Source organism: Chanos chanos, chromosome 9, assembly GCF_902362185.1.
Source record: "Chanos chanos chromosome 9, fChaCha1.1, whole genome shotgun sequence".
Lineage (NCBI taxonomy): Eukaryota > Metazoa > Chordata > Actinopteri > Gonorynchiformes > Chanidae > Chanos > Chanos chanos.
The window spans coordinates 21,178,761-21,198,781 of NC_044503.1; the positions used below are offsets into that span (position 1 = coordinate 21,178,761).

Sequence of the window (20,021 nt, forward strand, 5' to 3'; positions counted from 1 at the left end):
AATAACGAATGTGTTTTAATCCCAAATCACGTCTTACATCATCACTCTACACCACAAATCACAGCAAACCTACCACAAACCAAGACCAAGACATGGGAACTTCTGTCCCATCTACTGTGCAGTGGTCTAATTCATCACTTCATTTCTGTGAGAACATCAGAACTTCTACAATACGTTGTCAGTATTGGGTTAATCAGGGTCTAAGTGAACTGACACCTATTATTGAGTATGGAAAGGGTGTTTTAATCACTAGCCAACCTCTGATTGGTGAATGGGTTAGTCTGTACTTAACAAAGAGAAGGAAACCTATCCCCAGCTTATCTGTTAAACACAACCATCTGCAGTTTTTTTTGCTAACATTAGATCATTTTGGGAGGATAGGACCTCCGGCCGTTTGTTTGTGGATGACGTAAAAATGCTGTAGATCCAGAGACACTTATCAAAAGACAACAAGCAGTAAAACTGAAATATTTGCCTAAAAGCCTCTGCCAGGGCCGGCGGTTCGGTCGTTGTCCGGTTTTTAAAAATGAGACTCCGTTTATGGGCATGACTCTGTCCAGACTCACTGGTCAAGCTATGCTCCATGTTCCACCCACACAAAGGCTCATTCTGTCTCAGATCAGAATGAACCCTCTCCCCCCCCCCTCCCTTGACCCACAGAGTCTTAGACCAGCAGATTACTGCCCAGTGAACCCCCCCCAACCCCCCTTCCCCCAATCTCCACCCACCCTTTCATTCTTTCACCCAATCAGAAACTCCAAGCCAGAGGAAATGCAACATGACACCAGACCCCTGGGCCCTTGCTATAAACCTCTAGCACTGCCCAAAACCATTAGAACCAGTGTTAAACACACACACGCACACACACACACAGACGCACACAATCAAACACATGCACACACAGTTGCACTGCATGCACATTCAAGTCTTCGGAAAGAGAACCTCACTTACTGTTGGAGATTAAAGCGACTAGGGTCACACTAATTCACACGCACGCACACACGCACACACACACACATACAGACAGGCTGTGTGTTGGACTATGCGGTTGCGCTAGCCATTGAGGATTAAACAGACTGGGGACTGGCTAGTTGTGTTCCGGGTGTGGGCATCTGGCAGCGGGTTCTCCTGTGGGGTTCTAGACTGCCGGTTCCGTCACCCAATGCCTGGCTGACTGGATGATGCCGACTGTTCTTCTATTCTTCTCCCAACAGCTCAGCGGCAGTTCAGAGTGCAGCTGCGACGTGGGTCCGGACGGCACCAAGAAGAAAAAATCCAAGAACCTGTAAGTTCAGTCTTCTTTCAGTTTGTCTCTGTAATCACCTTTTTTTAAAAGGTCATTGACTCAACAAGGAGATCTGTTCACTATTGACTTCCTTTAATCAGTACCTCGTGTGGAAAGACTTTGTTTGTACTCAGTCTCCTGGATCTGTCCTTGTGTATTTGATTACCCAGCTCTTGGGAAGCTGTTAGTTACTGTGTTAATGAAATGCCAAAGATGTTAATGACAGGGGCATTGGTCTTTAACAGGACAATGGCAGTTCTGTTTAGACCGTCTGACATCTTTGAGTTTGCTAGAAGTGCTAGCGTTTGCAATGGTGACACTTGAAGTGGTTGCTCTTTTATGGACTTTAGTGTCCTACTGCACACACACGCACGCGCGTGCGCGTACACACGCACGCACCCACATGTGCGAACATGTCAGCTACTTCGTGAGGAAAAACAGCAGCGCTGCTCTCCTTGAAGATAATATATGTTAATTTAAGCAGCTGAGATAAGTGTGTGTATGTGTGTGTGTGTGTGTGTGTTTCTTAAGTTTCAACAAGGTGAAACTATCAAAAGTAGATTGATAATCAATCCTGTTTACAGCACTGGGACTAGTACTAGTACATAGAATTAGGACCAAGGTGTCACCAGATCAGGATTACACAGCAGCCCAAAGCAGAGCCCTAATGCAGCCAGTATTTCAAAAAACAAACAAACAAACAAACAAAAGACCCCAGAGATTCTGCATTTGTTTCATATTTTAGAATTAGCTTTTAGAGACTTAATATTAATTAAAATCTCTGTGATTGCATATTGAATATTAAACTATTAAAAACGAGATAGCGTGTATGTAAATGTTATATATCTGAGGAGCAGACAGGCTGTGGTTATTCCGACAAGGGTGTGTTTGAGTGTGTCAATGAGATCTTGTGTTAAGTTGTGTGTGTGTGTGTGTATTCACCTCAAAGTGAAATACTGCCTTACTGATAGGAGGAGATTGTGTGTGTGACACCAAGGGCTTATCAGTGCAATGTGAGACTTCAGTTTTCCAATGTGTCAAACGTCGGTGGTTAAAGAGGTGTGTGTGTGTGTGCGTGTGCATGTGCGTGTGCTGGGGTGGGGGCAAAGGTTCATCAGCTGTTGATTTGGCTTCTTTTCACACCAACATTAATCAGGGAGGATGTTTTCACACTCGCAAGACAATGGACCCTTAAAAGGGGAGCACACCCCCCCCCCCTCCCCCGGCCCCTGCCAACCCCACCCCCCGCTTTCCCGGGCTCCCGTGACTGTGTCCTGTTTTGTATTTATAGTAAAGGATACAACAACACAGGTTAAAGACAACATTAGGCGTGATTTCATGTCAGAAAAAAAAGTTGTTTGTTCGTTAACTAATAAAAGGCTTTCAGACCGGAACAGGAGGTATGGGTCAGGATATTTTAGCCATGCAGAATAAAAGAGAAAAACAGTCCCCAAACCTTACATCAGTAATCTACCATACAATGGAGTGTTCTGTTTTACTGAAAACTAATGGAAGCTGGGACTCTTATTACAATGGGCACTTCCATTTTTTTTCTCTAAATGTACTTGACTCTTTAGTTTAGGATTGGTTTGTGCTGTTAATCTTGTGCAATTTTTTTGGGGTCCCAGGTTCTTGCATTACAAACAAACAACTAAGGAAGGCTCTGCAGAACTTTCTGACTGCACTGAGATTAAGATTAAGATTAAGATTGCAAAAGACAAACTCTACAGCATTAACACAAATTGGGACAATTGTTTTTTACACACGGGAACTTGGCATGTGCCCCACAACTTTTCATGTACTAGATGATTAGAGAGTGAAGTGTGGATGATCTTGTGTGAGTTAGTGAATGCTAAACGGGACTGTTGTTGGAATCATTGTTGTTGGTCAGTTTGAGTGAATGTTGAATGTAGTGTCAGAGCAGTTATCAGGGGATACAGAGCCTGGCTAGGTCCATCTCACTGATATGTCTGACGAACTGACTGTTCAGGGGACAGCTGTGTCTTACACACACAAACACACACACACACACACACATATGGTTTAAGCTTTGATGTGTTGACACAGCTGTCACTAAGAGGAAACATGTAAGTGTACAAGAGAAAGTTTATGTGTGAGTGTACTTGTGTATGTATGTGTCTGTGTGTGTGTGTGTGTGGGAGAGAGAGAGAGGGAGAGTGTGTGTGCGCGGGTGTATGTGTGTGTGTGTGAGAGAGAGAGAGGGTGAGAGAGAGTGTGTGTTTGTGTGTTGGAGGTGGGGGATTTATTGTGTTAGAGACACCTGTTCGAAGGGTTTAAACACTGCGCTCTACATTCTGTGTCTCTGACTTTCTGTCTCTGTTTCTCGGTGGCCAGAGGTTTTCCTCGGCTTTGTCTGGCTTTTCTGCTCAGCCGCGATCCCAGCTGACCTGAATGTGGTCAATTCAGAACCGATTTGTTCGAACACACATCATACAAAAGCTCTTTGATATTTGTCCTACCACTCCCTCTTGCTCTCTCTCTTTCACACGCACACACACATACTCTCTCTCTCTCTCTCTCTCCTTCACAAGCACACATACACACACATATATGCGCATATGCATTCTTTCACAACTTCTCGATCACTCTCTAAGTCAATGAATCAAACCGCCCATCTGGATACCGCATCTGTACGTTACAGCTGGGATTCATTGGTACGAGTGGAATCTGGGTTACACTTGCACGTGAAATCATCGTCTATTTAGCTGAATGACACACATGAGGTGTGTGTGTGTGTAGAGGAATGTGAACCCCAGGCATCTGAATGATATCCCCGTACCTTCACAGTCATACGTGGGCTTCTTGACAATGATTAGAAGGATTGAATTGCCATGGAAATTACTGCATTAGTAATGTTATGCATATCCCGACACGGCTATGACTTCGCTGCCTAGGGGCGGGTTGATTTTCACATTCAGACGTAGCTCGTATGTAGAACTAAGATCACATGTATTTTGATTGCAAACTCCACACACCCTTCCTGTGCACAGGAAACACAGAAATGGTGACACCTGAAACAGATGAAACACCTACCGTTAAATGTTAGGTTACTTCAATTGTAAGTGTAGGAAACATAGAAATGGTAACACCTGAAACAGTGGAAACACCCACTGTTAAACATTAGGTTACTTCAGGTAGAGGAATCTTTTTCTTTTTTTGGGGGGGGGGGCTTACACTGCCTTTAATAGCACACATGCCCACTGTCCTTCCTGCTCTAACAAGCCCTTGGATCTGTTTCTGCCTCCACTCCTTCTTCATCTATTTTCTTCAATGTTCAATCTGCAACTTTAGACAGATCAGAGTAAACCCCTTCTCCCTCTTAGACTGCACAGTCAAGACTCCATCTCCAGCAAGAGTTCTCCTCATGCAAGTTTACCCTTTTATTTAGCCTTAATCCCTCCTTTTTCAGGTCTGACACTGTCAGGGCAAAACTATAGTAATGCTGTTATACACAGCATTACTTTTACACTGGCTAAAAAACCATACCAACTGTACAGATGATGATTTCTTTTTTTGGGGGGGGGGGGGGGGGGGGGTTGGTGTTTGGGAGTTGCTGTGACTGGTGTGGGTCATAAATGGCACCGAACACTTCATAAACTCGTCTCGTTCATAAACCCAAATCTTTACAACAGAACCTAAAGAACGTAACGTTTGTGACTCTGAGGTACACAAAAGTCCACTGAATTGTTTTGTGAGTCTGTTCTGCCAAATAACTAAATTGTAAATAGTAAATTGTTCTCTTTCGGGCCTTGACATGGTGGTTTTGTGTTTCTCGGCCAACACGATGATGAAATTCAGAGCTGCAGTAAATGGTGACAGGAGGACGGGCAGCGGATTTGGGTGGTTACAGTTTGAAATGTTCCCGTTACTGCGTGTTTTTTTCTGAGGGATGTTTATATGATGAGAGAGTCTGTAAGGAGTTTGAAAATGCTGATTCGCTCTCGCTTTTTTTTTTTTTTAATGGATTGTGTCTTAATGAGCTCAGGAAACTGAGCATGCTTGTTTTTTTTGGTTTTTGGGGGGGTGGGTTGTTGGGAAATCAACACAATTTACAATTTACAGCTTATTGTCAATAACTGACTACACTGTAAAACTAATAAATAGTTTGTGTAGCTGATTAGGGACATGTTCTGAGTAACACTGTGAGTAGGACCATTAGAAGATGTGGAACGTTGAAACAGAACATTGTAATTCTTACACACAGTTTGACCATCAAAACTGAAAACTGCATGGATGTGACGACACCACCCCAAACGGCTGTCTTAGTGATTCAATCTAGTTTTCTTTGCAAATTCGCTAATCGAGAAATGCTCCTGAAAAAATCAGCCTCAGAGAAAACTCAGGGACTGCTTCATTAAGCTGTCAATAGATATGTGGACACACAGAAATGCCCACACAGAGCGGTGAATGTTTACACCCTTTGAGTAATAGGATTAGATGGAGCCCAACCGTGCCTGCTCAAGGAGGTTGGAACAGGCATCATTCCAATATCAATATTCATGTCCACGACTTAATTATCGCATTCGGGTTCATTTGAGCTGTCAGAGGAATGATGGAGAGAGAACGGAGAGGAAAGAGGATCCAAAATGTTGCCAACAGATGAATGTGAGTAAATAGATAAAATGAGAAATAGTTACAGGAATAGTGATGGACGGACAGAAGAAAAAAAGCAAAGCACATTAAACATCACTTTAGAAGACAGAGAGTGAGAGCGAGAGTGAATGAGACAGGGAGAGAGAGAGAGAGAGAGAGAGAGAGAGAGAGAAAATAAGGGAAACATAACAAATTTCAGCACAATCAACGCAGTGTGATGGAATTGCCTTGACGGTAAAGGGAGCAGCTATGCGTGTGCGGGGTGACCCATGTCTAAGTTTAGCATTACTTTACCATGATTACTGAAATGGAGTCACATGCCTGGCTGGTCTGCAGGCCTGACCCCTCTTATATCTGCTGGACTCTGGGCTCTGTTAGCTGCCTGATGTGGCCCTTGCCAAGTCTGGGTGAATAGGCACAGTGTGAGGTGCTCTGGTCTCATTCCTAGAATCAATGCAACCAGCTACCCCCTCCAGGCAACGCCTGATTAGCTGGCTGGCATTACCCTGCTTCACCCTCCACCTCCCCCAAGCACAGCACAGGAGGGGTGCTGGACTCAAGGCCACAGTGAGGAGATTGAATTTTCTTGTCTCTCTCTGTCTGGACAAAACAACAACAGCTTGTTGTTTGAGCACAGCTGTCATTCAAATCCTGACAGCTGGAGAGAGAGAGAGAGAGAGAGAGAGAGAGAGAGAGAGAGAGGGAGAGAGAGAGACAGACATGTATAAAATAAAAATCTATGGATGCATTTCTGCAGTGGCTGATGCTCTGGGTTCAATTTCAGTTTGGCCCTCACTTTGTTGACTAAACTTCACATGTTTTGAATGCCCTAATATAGAACGAAAAAATTCAAAGCTTTTTGTTTGTTCCGTTTGTCTCCTGCATTCTGATTTTGTTCAGCTGTCGTCTATTTCATTTGTCTTGATTGTTTTTCATTTTTTCATATTGTTTTTTATCATCTTTAGGACAGACCCTCTGTCTTGAAAAGTAGACGACATTCCTTGCTCTTTGTAGTAAAATTAGTAACAAACTAATGACCCTTAGTGAACTAAAGGGGCCCAGTGAGGGAAATACAGAGTTCTAAGCCACTCAGAGTTGATAAATGAATAAATAGGAAATAAGGAACCATAGGAAATAAGCTCGATGAGATGCACAGATTCATTTTAGATAAGTAGGTGCCTGGGCGACAAATGCCCTTAACGTTTGTCTGATCTGAAAACAGAAATTTTGAAGAAATGATTTATAATGATCAGTTTCAGAAAAAGCATTTCAGTTTAGAACTGTAATGTGTGGCTGTATCAGTGAGTTAACTGATCTGAGAACAGCAATAGGACAGCTCTGTTTGTGATTCTAAAATAAGCTGATATTCGCCCTGAGGGTAGCAGACACTCATTCCTAGCTGGTTTCCTTTCCTGTCTGAGACTGTTTGAAGCTTGTGCCCCCTGTCATTAAAAAAACATACATGCTTTCCGTCCGAAATGACCAAGACTACAACTTAAACAGGTCAGTCAGACGCACGTACCCACAGAATGACTGCAATAAAGCAATAACACAGGCATGACACAGTGTAGACAACAGGTGATGACTCGCAGCTCTGGCTGTGTCACACAGGACGCAGCTGAGCGGACTTTTCGCTTCAGTAGTAGTACCTTTGGTATGTTTAATAGGGCTAACCGAATTTTTGTTACTAGCGATAATAGTACCGTATTTGAAGCAATGACGGGACCAGTTATAGCAACAGCATCAGCGCTACTTTATGACGAGCTCTTGCGGTATGTGAAAGCCTTTTTTTTTATAAGTATCAGAAAGATTGTTGATTTTATCTTATGAATAGCAACTAATGACAGTACACTGCCGCTGTGTGACAGTTATGTATTCATCTTCTCATGGTGTCTTATAACATGTTAACAATATGAACTGTTTCTGTCTTTCAACACGTTTTCTCGTGCGATACGAATGTCTTGCGTCCTAACACTAAGACTAGGGGCTCGTGTTTGTTTTAAACGACTCGTGCCATGCATCATAACAGCTTTACGCATCACATTTAAAGCGCTTAAGTACAGTTTCTGTAGTTAGTTGTATTACAGGATAATGGAAGTGAGTGGAAGTTTGTTGTGCGGATGTTGTAGTGGCCACCATTGCGTTTGGTGGTACTAGTGCAATAGTATCTGCATTGACGCATCATTAACAGCGGTAATAGCGGTTGCAACATTAATTGTCTTACTGATTGATTTTCCTGGAAGCAGCGTAAGTAGTAGTAGTAGTAACAGCAGCAGTCACTGACTGTTTGTTTTCTGTTGAAACGACAGCAGCAGTGCCACCTCGGTAGATTAAACAGAATTTAGCCCCTCTGTATAAACAGGCCAGAGAAATTAGCATCAGCACCGCGAGGCAAATTTCCATTGGCAGTTAGCTATTGTTGTGGCTGTAAGCAAGCTGAGTATACACTGACATAGCTGGTAGTGTATACTGTAGCAAAGCTTTCACTTGATTGGCTGAGAGAAGAGCCGGCCTCCCCTGGGCCCCCCCTTCTGCTATATAAAGCTTCAGATGCGGTCTGTAGGGGTAGAGGAATGTGACTAACCAGCGACCCTACCTTGAGCACAGTGCTCCAGCACCATACAAAACCCCACAACACCAGTTCACAGGTGCTCCCATGTTCCACACAATGGTGGATTTTTCTGAGAAGTACCTGGAAAGGTAAGGCATCTTATGTTCTTACAAGTTGTTTGCCGTTTAGAGAGAAGGTTTGGTATCTCAAACATGGAGAGTGAAGCAGGGAGTAGAGAGAGGGACAAAGACACTGACATGGTTAATTTCTAGAAAGGAATACAAAAAAAATCTGGGTTGTGTAAAGTGTGTCTTGTGGGCCATCGTTGATGGGAGCTTGGGGACAACAGGGGCTTTTTTTGGTCCTGGAGTGTAGCTCTTGTGTTCAAGCCTCTCTCTCTTTGTCTCCTGAGTCACAGCTATAAAGGAGCTGGTTTGAGTTATTCTGGGTTGCTAAACTACAATGGAAAGTTTAATCACTTCTTTTTTTCCTTTGAAATAAATGCCTGTGTTCCTGAAAACTAGAAACAATCTGCAGACTGAATGCACTGCAGAAATGCATTCTCTTTCCCTCTCTCTCTCTCTTCCTCCCTCTCTCTCTCACTCTCTCTCTCTCTCGCTGCATTCAGAATAATGTAAATGGTTTCCAGACTAATTCACGTCTGGTCAGGATTTTGGATTTGTAGGTTATTTGTGACCGTAAAATTGTTTAACCATAAGACTGTTATTGCTTCTTTCACATAGCTTTGTTTTGGGCTAGGATAGGAGAGCAGTGACATTGAGTAAGAATCTGACCCTGTTTATTGACACAAGCGGGTGACATTTATAGGGGTCACTCTGCATTCTGCAGGCGAAGGGGGGAACCAGTGCAAGTACACAGCCTGTCGCAAACTTCTGGAATTAACTTCCAAACAACAGGACTAAATCTAAACAACAAACAAACAAAAAAAAGGAATTCTCCCAAACGCAACGGAAATCGGGAATTTAGGACACTAAAGACAAGCGTCAGAACCTGTTGAACCAGAATGCTGAGACTGGAATAGTTTGAACCTGGCTAACCTTTGTTTGACCGGAGTAGTCCTTTGCACACAGCTTTGCAAGGATGTCCTCTGACTTGTGCATTCCCAGTGCCTTTTCGCGTTGGAAGCTGTCCTGGTTTTCCATACTGGAATAGCACAGAGCTCCCTATTAAGAGGCTGGTAATGTGAGCCAGGCAAAGTGGGAATTATCGGATCCTAAAGATAATTTTTGGCACAGAACGGATTCCTTCTCCTCCCTCCATCCCCCTCTTCTCTCATTTCTCATGGAAATGTCCAGTTGCTCGCACTGGGAGATTAGAGAATCCTAATTTGACAGGTCCCCTCAGAAGGCATATCCTCCCTGTGGTCAGAGGACAAAAACGTTTACGACTGTTTCTGTTCGATAATTAGTGCATCGCTTTTTTTTTTCTCTTGACACTGAGGGTCACGGCCCGGGCGGAAAAACTTCCCGGGATGATTCAGCAGCTGTCACCCTGACAGGAGATAAGTAAAGGGTACTCCCAGGAATCCTGGGGCCCCCGGGGCTGGGACATAGTGACATGGACGCTGGCATTTCAGATACGGAGCAGATGTCAATTTAAAAGACGATACCTCTACAGAGAAGAGACAGGCAGGTTTGTTCCTGCCTACAGGCCTTTTTCTCTCCAGTTCCATACAATGAACCAATACTCCGGCTCTGAATGGTCTTTCAGCTCTTGCAAAGATGCGGCAAAGCTTGGCACTTCCCAAAAGGATACGCACGAAACTTTAAATAGTCACCCTTACCTTGACTAATTTACATATTAAACAAGTTTTAAAGGCGGAAAAGAGCCAGGCTGGGAATCAGTGCATTGGACCACAGGGATGTACATTATTTCTAGTAATAAACTAATAAATATTGATTTAATAATTTAATGAGGAGGATTTCGGGGTCATTGTAGCTTGTGGCATTTGTCGGTTCTTTGGTTGACTCTGTGTTTTCGTGGACCTGGCTGTTTTGAGACAAGAGAGCGACCGGGGGCAGAATTGACGCCACATGGTTGAGAGGCTGACAGTGTGACAGAGCAGTGTGGAATGTGCGCCATCCTCGGTGCTCTCACTGTGAGGAGACCAGAGAATGTGCTCCACAAGCCACGTGCACACACACACACACACACACTCTGCAGTGTATGTGGAGGCAGGCTGTTTCACGTCAGCATAGTTTACGTTATTGTGGAGTATAGGGGACTTGGTCTCAGGTTAGTGGACCGCACAAACAGAAAACAGAGGCAAAGAGAAAACCATGAAATAGAGAAAACTCACCCAGTTCTTCATAAGGAAACAGTATAATTGAACTTATATGAGGGAAACGAGTGGCCTATCATTTCTCATGTCGTTGTAGTCTTTATGGTCTGTTTGGCCCTGGTTGAACGGAGCAGTTCTGTGGTCCCTGACTAAATCACTCTGCATTACACAGGAAGTTCAATTCTCTCAAAAACAGCTGACGACTGGCAAAAAAATGCATTTTTGCGACATTGTAAAGAATACAGACCCCATATAAGTCATTTATAACAGATTTTGATGCTGTGGGTTGAGTGGTTTCTGTGGACCACAGAAGTTTCTAGGGTGATAAACATCTCCTCAGTGTTTTCTCTTTGTGCAGTTTGTCTTAGCATTTATCCCAGTACTATGAGGTGAAGCATGAACCAACCCACTGAGTGCAGTGTACTGTATGTACTCGTACATCTGTAATATGTAAATTCAGCCACTAGGTGGCACTATAGAGTTATGGATGAAACTTCCTCCAGCTCCCCTGTGCCCTGGCTTTCCCTCGTCCTTACCAACCAACTCTATTTGGCCTGGTTTTGTAGCAATCGATACTGTAAAAGAATCTGATCTGAGGTCAGTTTTTGACAGCTTTCCTCGCTTCCTCACTGTCTCTGACAGGGGTATTGAAGTTCTCCAGTTGGCTCAACACATTTCCCACACACTGTATTGAATCCAGATTTCAGATCATAAATTGTTTCACCACACTCACAAATTCTTTCCAGGGCCCATAAAATGCCAAATCCCCATTCTCCTCACATGCTTAGCCCTCCACAGCCCCCCCTTTCAACCTTCATAAACACATCTTTCAGCCACATTTCCTCGCTAAAGTTAAAAATAAAGCAATCAGACACAAACCTATCGCCAGCTAATAACTCATGCGCTTTTTTTTTTTCGTCTTTTTAAATTAGTCTACAGACTGTTTTAAATTTGGGAGTTTAGAACGTAGAACTGTGAGGTTGTTTTCGGAGAGACTTCCTGTTGTGCCCCTGTGTTGTGGTCTGGCGTCTTCTGACTTCAAACCGTATATTTTTTATCTCTTAAAGGATTCTCTCTGAGAGATTGAAGTATCCTTGAATGGATATTTATGAGGGTTGGGAGAAAAAAAACAAACAAAAAAAAACCCCAGCTAAGCGTAGGAATGTGGTGGACAGCAGCCCGGTCAGAAATATATCGGTTACACTAAGTGTTTTGAATCTTTTCACGTCAACACAACTATTCTTTTTTTCTGTAGGAATCTAAACATGTTTTCACATCTCCTTCCCCTACACCCGCTCCCGAGCTCCAAAACATCCATGTTTATGTATAAATGAGATGAGATCGCCGGTGTCGTCACCTGAGAGCAGGACATGTAAAATAGACATGCTTGTCAAAAGGCAGAAGAAAACGTGCAAAAAGAAGGATTTGAGAAAGGCACTGAAAGAAAAAAAAAAAAGAAAGAAAACCCTCAGTTTGCATACAGTATTAAAAAAAAAAAAACAGCCACAGCTATTTGAAGAGCAAGAACGAGTTTAAAAAAACAAAATCTGTCAATGCGTTGTTGATAATATGTATGGATGCATTATGTGGAACTGGGACGTACTGTGAGGTACGGGTCAGGACAGCAGTAAGAGGGAACGAATCATCATCCATATTTTTGTCACATTACTCTTTTTTTTTTCATAAACAAGTTTTCAATTCTGATCCTTGGGCTTTGCGGAAACATGCGGCGGCGTGAGGGACTTCCTTTCAGCTGTCTGCTAGATTACACACCAGGGCTGACTAACATATCATCATCCGCTCCCATCCTGGCACAAAGTGTGATGGATGAACTCCTCGTACGATGGCCTTGAGTCAGAAACGCGAGAGCCACTTCGGCCGGAAACCAGATACCTCCACATATTTAAAAAAAAAAAAAAAAAAATAGATAGAAAAGATCTTGTCGAAAGGGCTTTGAATATGGAATAGCCTAGAATTACAAGCTGACAATGCAATGAAGCGCTGAGAAGGTCCTTACAGGACTGGAAGTGGTTTATTTGTGTCCCTGAGTCACCTCAATTACTTTCCAAAAGCCTTCCTTTTTGTGTGTGTGTGTGTGTGTGTGTTCTTGGCTCTTTAGTCACCGTTTTGTTGGTCAAGTCTGTTGATTGTTGTCGGGGAGGAAACAGTTAGTGGCTTGTACCCTCAGGGCCAAACTTAATGGTGATGTCATAAATACTTACAGACTTCCTGTTTCTTGTCAGGATTGGTTAACAACATTCCTGGTTTAACCCTTGCTTTCTCTGGGCGTGTGGAGACGAGGCTGGTAACTACCGGTGGTTTGGTAACCCCATATAAACCCTCTGAGCGTGCTAATGATACACATGCTATTTATAAACTACACAATGTTACCACTGCACTGACATAATTACTCTGGTTTGTCTGTCCACTAGCTGGGTTCAAGGCATCTCTGTTTGCCAGGCATACACACACACACATACACACACGCACACATGCACACACGGACGCACACACACCTACGTTATTTTACTCCACCTAACATCTCACGCTGCTAGCCCTGAAGGACGCACAGGTAGAAGACCAACGCTAGCTCTGCAGTATGGAAGCTGCAGGGGGCCAAAAATAGAAACGTCCACTGTCAGCTAAATCTGACACAGGGGTCCACCCACCCACCCCTCCCTGGTTGAGGTAGAGTGGCAGGGACAACCCACAGTGGAAATCTAGCGACAGGAAATGAGCGTCACCTACGAGGTCAGGGCCCCACTGATGATGGTGCACGTGGTTTCGGTTGATGGTGTCAGGACAAGCGACAGGGGACTGATACGGTAGCGTAGCGTAGCGTAGCCTGGCTCTCCTGGGGATTGCCATGCAGGGAGAGGAGGGCAGCTGTGCACTGTTCCCCATCTCCGGAGCTCTGACCCTGGGTTGGAACCCTCCGTGGACCTCCTTGTGGCACCTGGAGGACAGCGTGATGGTACAGAGGAGTGGGACTAAAAGAGAGTGGCACATTATCACATTCTCCTCCGTCAGTCAGTCGCTCCGTCAACCACAGGACCTGTCAGGCTAGAACAGGACTACGAGGAGAAAGTGGGAGAAAGAGAAGCAGAGAGAGAGAGGAACTGTCAGTTTGACATTGTACCAGTGGAAACTTTAAAATAGGCTGCAACTTCAGTAGCTACTAGAGTCGAAAATGTACGTGGTCATGGCTTTGTTTGTTTACTTTTTCTTTTCGTTTCTTTTTTTTAAATTATGGTTTGTCCAGGTGGAACTGATTGAAATTTATGGGACTATTTAGAGAGAAATGTCAGAGGTTCTTTTTTTCCCCTCTGACTGAATTTGATTTGTTTGAGGGTTTTTTTTTTTTGTTTGTTTTTTATTGTTACTATTTATGGCAGAAATTCACCAGGTCTTCTTCCTTTCTCTCTCTCGTTGTGTGTGTGTGTGTGTGTGTGTGTGTGTGTGCAGGGCCAAAGACATGAAGAACCGGTTGGCTTTTCTGAGGAGGAGGAATGAATCTCCCGGAAGCAACCCAGCCGGGAAGCTGGACAAATCGATGAAATCAGTCAAGTAAGTGTGTGTGTCAGACTGCGTGTGTGTGTGTGTGTGTGTGTGTCCACCTGCTTCCTGGGTCGCACTCCAGCTGGTGATACCCCGTCTAGAGTGTGTAGGCTGAGAGGAGACAAGCTAACGAGCAAATGAATGAATGAAATAAGTAAACGTGATTTTTGCTGTTTGTTTTACGATATTAGCTAACGGTGTTTATCATCTGTTTTCTGTGCATGTGAATGTTGGATGTGCATGTTCTCATTCTCGTCTATCGTTTGTGATTTAGTCAAGGCCAGTTATTTGAATTGATCCTGTGACTGGACATTAATATATGCCAATCAAATGAACAAAACCAGAGCTTTGAATGTAATCTTATACAGAGCGATAGCATGTTAACTGTATGCTACGTTTCCGCATGCGGCATATTGCCATTTTGAATATTGACTAAAATTCTGAGCTTTCGGTGTGACTGTCCAGGGAATTAGGTTTGATGACTCAATTTAGACCCAGTTAGTCAAGCTGTGAAGAAAAGTGACAGACAGAACTTGTGAACTGCACAGAACCTGTCATCAGTTATAACATTTTAACCACTGAAGTGGTTTGCAGAGAACATCCCACAACTAGTTATGTCAGTGTGAACAACCTCGCATTCTTGTCAGTCGTATTTGTAGTAAAGAACCTTGCATAACGGTAGAAAAGCGTCATGTGAGATGTAAAATTCCAAATTTCTGATTCTTTGTCTTCTACCTTAAATTACCTGTGTGAAAAACGGAGTAGAATGGTGAAGCAGTAGATAAATATATAATTCTGATGCATTAGTATCTGATTCTGATGCATTAATTCTGATGCGTTAGTATCAATGGAGAATGTTACATGAATGGTAGTTTCCAGCAGGTTAATATATGATATTTGGATGCACAAATTCCTCCCAGTAATTGTTTAAAGTGCAGCCAGTTCAGATTTAATTGACCATAAAAACATCACACAGTGCCTCTCTTATTCGACGCTATAACTCAACGGTTCTCCAGGCAATAAGGCAACAGCTGCTGCATGCCTCTGACACGGAGCAGACGAGGGAGAGAGAGAGAGAAAGAGAGAGAGAGAGAGAGAGGAAAAGAGATAGATATATAGAGAGAAAGAGAGTGAGAGAGAGAGAGACAGAGGGAGAGAGAGAGGGAGAGAGAAAAGAGAGAGAGAGAGAGACAGAAGGAGAGAGAAAAGAGAGAGAGAGTGAGAGTTAGGGAGCTTTGAATGATGAGGGGGGAAGAGACTGAGAGAGCTTGTGGGCGGACATAAGGCAGACTCTATGAGCTGCCTGATTGGTCGATTGTATTCCCCACCCACAACCTCTTCCATCCTCCCCTAAGAAATAGTATAAGAGGGGCCGTCCAGCAAAGAACATTCAGAGAATCGCGCACACACACACACAAAAGACTCAAAGCTCCCTATGATCACTCTCTCACACACGCTCCTTCACACACACAGGCTGCTCCGGCAAGCACGCTGAGAGAGGGAGAGAGAGAGAGAGAGAAAGAGAGAGAGAGAGAGAGAGAGAGAGAGGAGCTCGCAGCTTCGAATGGGTCACACAATGAGAAACTTGTCGGAAATGGGCTTGCTGAAAAACCGCTCTGCTTTCATTTGCAGGCCCACCCCTGAGGAGGCATTGAAATGGGGAGAATCTCTGGACAAGCTGCTGGCTCACAAATGTAAGTCCGTCCCTCCTCTTTTTCCCCTCTTTTCCCTCTCTTCTCTGTCTTTAAATGACTGAAAAGACACTATGGGTTTTAAAGGTGCACACTCTATCTGTTCTCAGTTAGTCTCCTTTGGTTTTATTTATTTATTTATTTTGGTCAAACGAAAGAATAGAATAAGAAAGGGACTAAGGAAAAAAAATGCATTTCTGTATTTGTGCTTCTGAATTTGTGCCGGAATTGAGAGGAAAAGAGCGAATGGTGTTGTCTGTCAGACACGCATGCTTTTCTCAGGCTAGCTGAATGGGTTCAGCAGTGCTCTCTGCACACAGCATGTCAGAGGTACTGAATGGACAACATTCAGTTCTCGTCCTAAACCCCCCCCCCCCCCAATACTGTGCAGAAGTGTAGGGGGTAGGAGTGGGGAGGGGGTGATAGAGAGAGAGAGAGAGAGAGAGAGGATAGGAGAGATTACAGAGCATTAGAAAAGCTCTTGTGCGTATGCTATATTTGTCTGTATATCCATAATTCTTGTCGAAGGCGTCCTACAGTCCCATTCACTGCATTTCTGACGTCAGCGAGAGATCGCTCGACTTTGCATACCATAAGATTAGGCAGTACTCCGGGTCTTTTTCTTTCTTCTTTTTTTTTTGCATGTTTGTTTTGGAGTGTTTCTTTCTGGCATGTGTGTGTTTCATGGGGCATCACTTCCTCTGCAGACAGAGTGGATTGCTTTAATCATTCGCCACCTCTTAGAGCTGAAAACAGAGCGTACCCCCCCCCCCCCCCCAATTTTACAGCGTCAGAGATAGAGTCTTATCAGCTCAGGGCTCCATGGGAACGGAAGGGTGATTGTGGACAGGGAGGTTGAACACCGCTTCCTCGTATTCTTTCGTATCCTCGTGTCATTAAAATACCACATTCCAAAAGAAGCCCACCGAAATGTGTCATCGGCCAATCCGCTTGTCACAGGATGTCAGCAATTTGCATATGTGGTTGTTCATTTAAAAAAAAAAAAAATGTTTGGCTTGTGAGAGTTCCTGTAAACAAATAAATAAAAAAAAGAGATCATTTTATCGTACAAAGACTTTTGTACAGATTTCTCCGTAAAATGAACCTTAGAGACAGAAGAAGGATTGAAAAAAAGAAAAACAGACGTAAAAGAAAAAAAGGAGAGAAATGTGCAGTTGCCGTGGTGTTAATGCGATGCTGCGTAAGGGCTCTGATTCTCCGGTGACTAAAGCTTCCCTACCTCTGTGCCAGAGATCTGCATGACTCAATACAAAAAAGCTCTATTTCAGTCCTGCCTTCCCCTGCAAAAACTGACGTTGCCATGGTTCTTACCGTATACCCGTCCAATAACATCTCACTCTTCTTTTTCCCTTTTTTTCCCTCTTCTCTCTCTCTCCCTCTCCCTCTCTCTCTCTCTCTCTCTCTCTCTTGTTCTCTTTTTTTCCTCAGATGGCCTGGCAGCTTTCAGGGCCTTTCTACGCACAGAGTTCAGTGAGGAGAATCTGGAGTTTTGGTTAGCATGCGAAGATTACAAGAAGATGAAATCCCAGTCCAAGATGGCATCCAAAGCAAAGAAAATCTTCGCAGAATATATAGCCATCCAGTCCTGTAAAGAGGTGAGTTAAGAGGCTCTTTCACAAACTTGTAAACAAAAAAATAAAAATAAAAAATTAAAAACTACAATAAAACGGACACTGTCATTGGCTCAACCAGTCACTTGAACCATGTTTCGGTTAAAAGGACCTTGTGACCTTTTTTTTTTAAGTAGAGGATCCAGTGACAGAGGTTTTGTGTCTGTAGTATACAAAAAAAAATACACATATTTATCTATCTATCTATACACACACACACACACACACATACACACACACACACCTTCTTGGCAGCTTATTTTCTCGATGTTCCATCAATAGCAGTAGTGTTATGATGAATGTGTAATCCGTGTCAGAGGTTCCCAGTGGGGAGGGACTTGTGAGCCAAAAGAGGATGTGAGCTCATGCTTGACAAATGGAATCGTACTTGGCAGCGCAAAAACTCAGCAAATAGCTTTAGCATATGTTTTATTCTCTTCTCTCTATTTATCTCTTTCTATTTATTTATTTCATTTTTTGGGGGGTGTGTTTCAAAATGATGCAGCAACAGAAATAGCAACCAAACACTCTCCAATATTTTCCAGCATTCATAGCACTTTTCGAAATATCTACTGTCGAAAACAGCAGATTTACGACCGTGTTTCCGTACCTGGTTCCTAACTTTAGAGAGAATGACACAACAAAAACTGGCCTCAGATGAGTATAAATAAGTTCCCTGTGTTCCAGATTGTAACCATATGTCATTTTCTTCCCCCACAGGTGAACCTGGACTCGTACACCAGAGAGCACACGAAGGAGAACCTGCAGAACATCACGCGGTCCTGCTTCGACCTGGCCCAGAGACGGATATACGGCCTGATGGAGAAGGACTCGTACCCACGGTTCCTCCGTTCAGAACTCTACATGGACTTAATTAACCAGAAGAAACCAAGCACCACATCGACGTCCTCCTCATCGTAAGATTAACGAGTTTTGGAGAGAATTAGAGAACAGAGACATTAGAGCTAGTCGACGAGACGGTTTCCATTTAACTTAGCGTTTTGTTACCATTCGACATCCTGTCCGCCAAACGGGTCGAGGCGAGAAAGGACTGGAAGAAGAAGCACGGGGTGGAAGAAGATGGTGAGATGGCGTGTTGTTTACAAGGTGTGTTGGCCAGAGAGACCGTGGAGATGAGGAACAGATCGTGCAACCAATCAGAACAAGGGGCTGCAAACAGAGCTGGACATACATATATATAATTATATATGTATATATATATATATGGCATCTTCATGATGTTCCATGCTGATGTTTGTTCCAGTTGTTAATTTAAGTCAGTTTGTTTTATTTACTAGAGAAAGGATGAGAGGGGAGCCTGCTCCTTCGACACAAAGACAGTCGGGTACTGTTTTGTCGCTTTTTATTATCAGCTCTTTCTTTTTTTTCGTTCTACAATCGCTCCTCAACATCTTAGAGCGCTGCTGGTACGATGCAGAGGCCGTTTTTCTTTATTGTCGTTTTTGTCTTTCTTTTTTTTTTCTGTGTTCTTCTCTAAGAGGAACATTTCTCCAACGTTGTCCAGTCAAGAGGCTGGAAGTGTATGCAGCTGGATACACAAACAAGCAACGCTATTAACGAAACAAGAGTAGTCGCCCCATTCCATCGCGCTCTCTGTGGACCTTGCTCTTCTGGACCTGAAGCACAGAACTCCTGAGATGTTAACCTCTGTCCTACACACATCACCCCCCCTACACCCCCACCCCCTTTGTAACTTGTGTTGTGTTCGTCCTACAAAGAATGTGGCCGAAGGACTTTTTTTTTCTTTTGAGTGGCAGCGCGAAACCTTATGTCCGACGCCCAAGGACGAACGGACCAAACTCATGAAGAAGAAAAAATAAAACATGAAAGCAGGAGACTTGGCCAGTGTCTCACACCTCATTGGCCCCACATGGAAACCCACCATCTTCAATGTCTCCAAAGACTGTAAAGAAAAAAAACAAACAAAAACGAAAAAGAGACGCTTGACTGTGTTCTGCATAACCAATAAGCAATTTGTTGTAGCTCTTCACAGGGGACTGTTCTCAGGACATTCAGACACTCAACTATGAAACTTCCAAGCTTCTTTATCCCTTTTGTTCTCTTTGTTTTTTTCTTTTTTTCTTTTCAGGCTTTTTATACATAAAAATGTTATTTCTGTTTCTTTTTTTGTTTTGTTTTGTTTGTTTGTTTGTTTTTTTTTAGGTTCAAATCTGCACTCCATAGAATTTAGTTTGGGGCAGGTGCCAGCTAGGCACTGTCCTCTTTTTGTTGTGTTTTTTTTTTCTTTTTTACTCAAGGAAGAAAATGTGCTTGAGCTGTACAGGGGTTTGCCTATTTATTCTCGAGCCCTTACTGGGTGCCTCTGTCATTGCACTCAGTCAAAAGCTTTCCCTTATGCCCCCCCCCC

The 20,021-nt window shown here is 43.5% G+C and overlaps 1 protein-coding gene across 3 annotated transcripts in view; it reads left to right on the plus strand.

The window, feature by feature from the left end:
* The window catches only part of rgs3a (regulator of G protein signaling 3a), a 165,171-nt gene extending 145,448 nt beyond the window's left edge, over positions 1-19,723 (plus strand). The window contains exons 16-20 of one of the 3 annotated variants that reach the window (XM_030783538.1): positions 1,215-1,285; positions 14,218-14,319; positions 15,943-16,004; positions 17,451-17,617; positions 18,353-19,723. In XM_030783538.1, coding sequence (XP_030639398.1) covers positions 1,215-1,285; positions 14,218-14,319; positions 15,943-16,004; positions 17,451-17,617; positions 18,353-18,553 — 603 coding nt within the window. In that variant the 3' untranslated portion in view covers positions 18,554-19,723. Of the gene's footprint in view, positions 1-1,214; positions 1,286-8,485; positions 8,600-14,217; positions 14,320-15,942; positions 16,005-17,450; positions 17,618-18,352 lie in introns of those variants that run through there. The other 2 variants (XM_030783539.1, XM_030783541.1) reach the window with 2 other exon arrangements.
* The last annotated feature ends 298 nt before the right edge of the window (positions 19,724-20,021 follow it).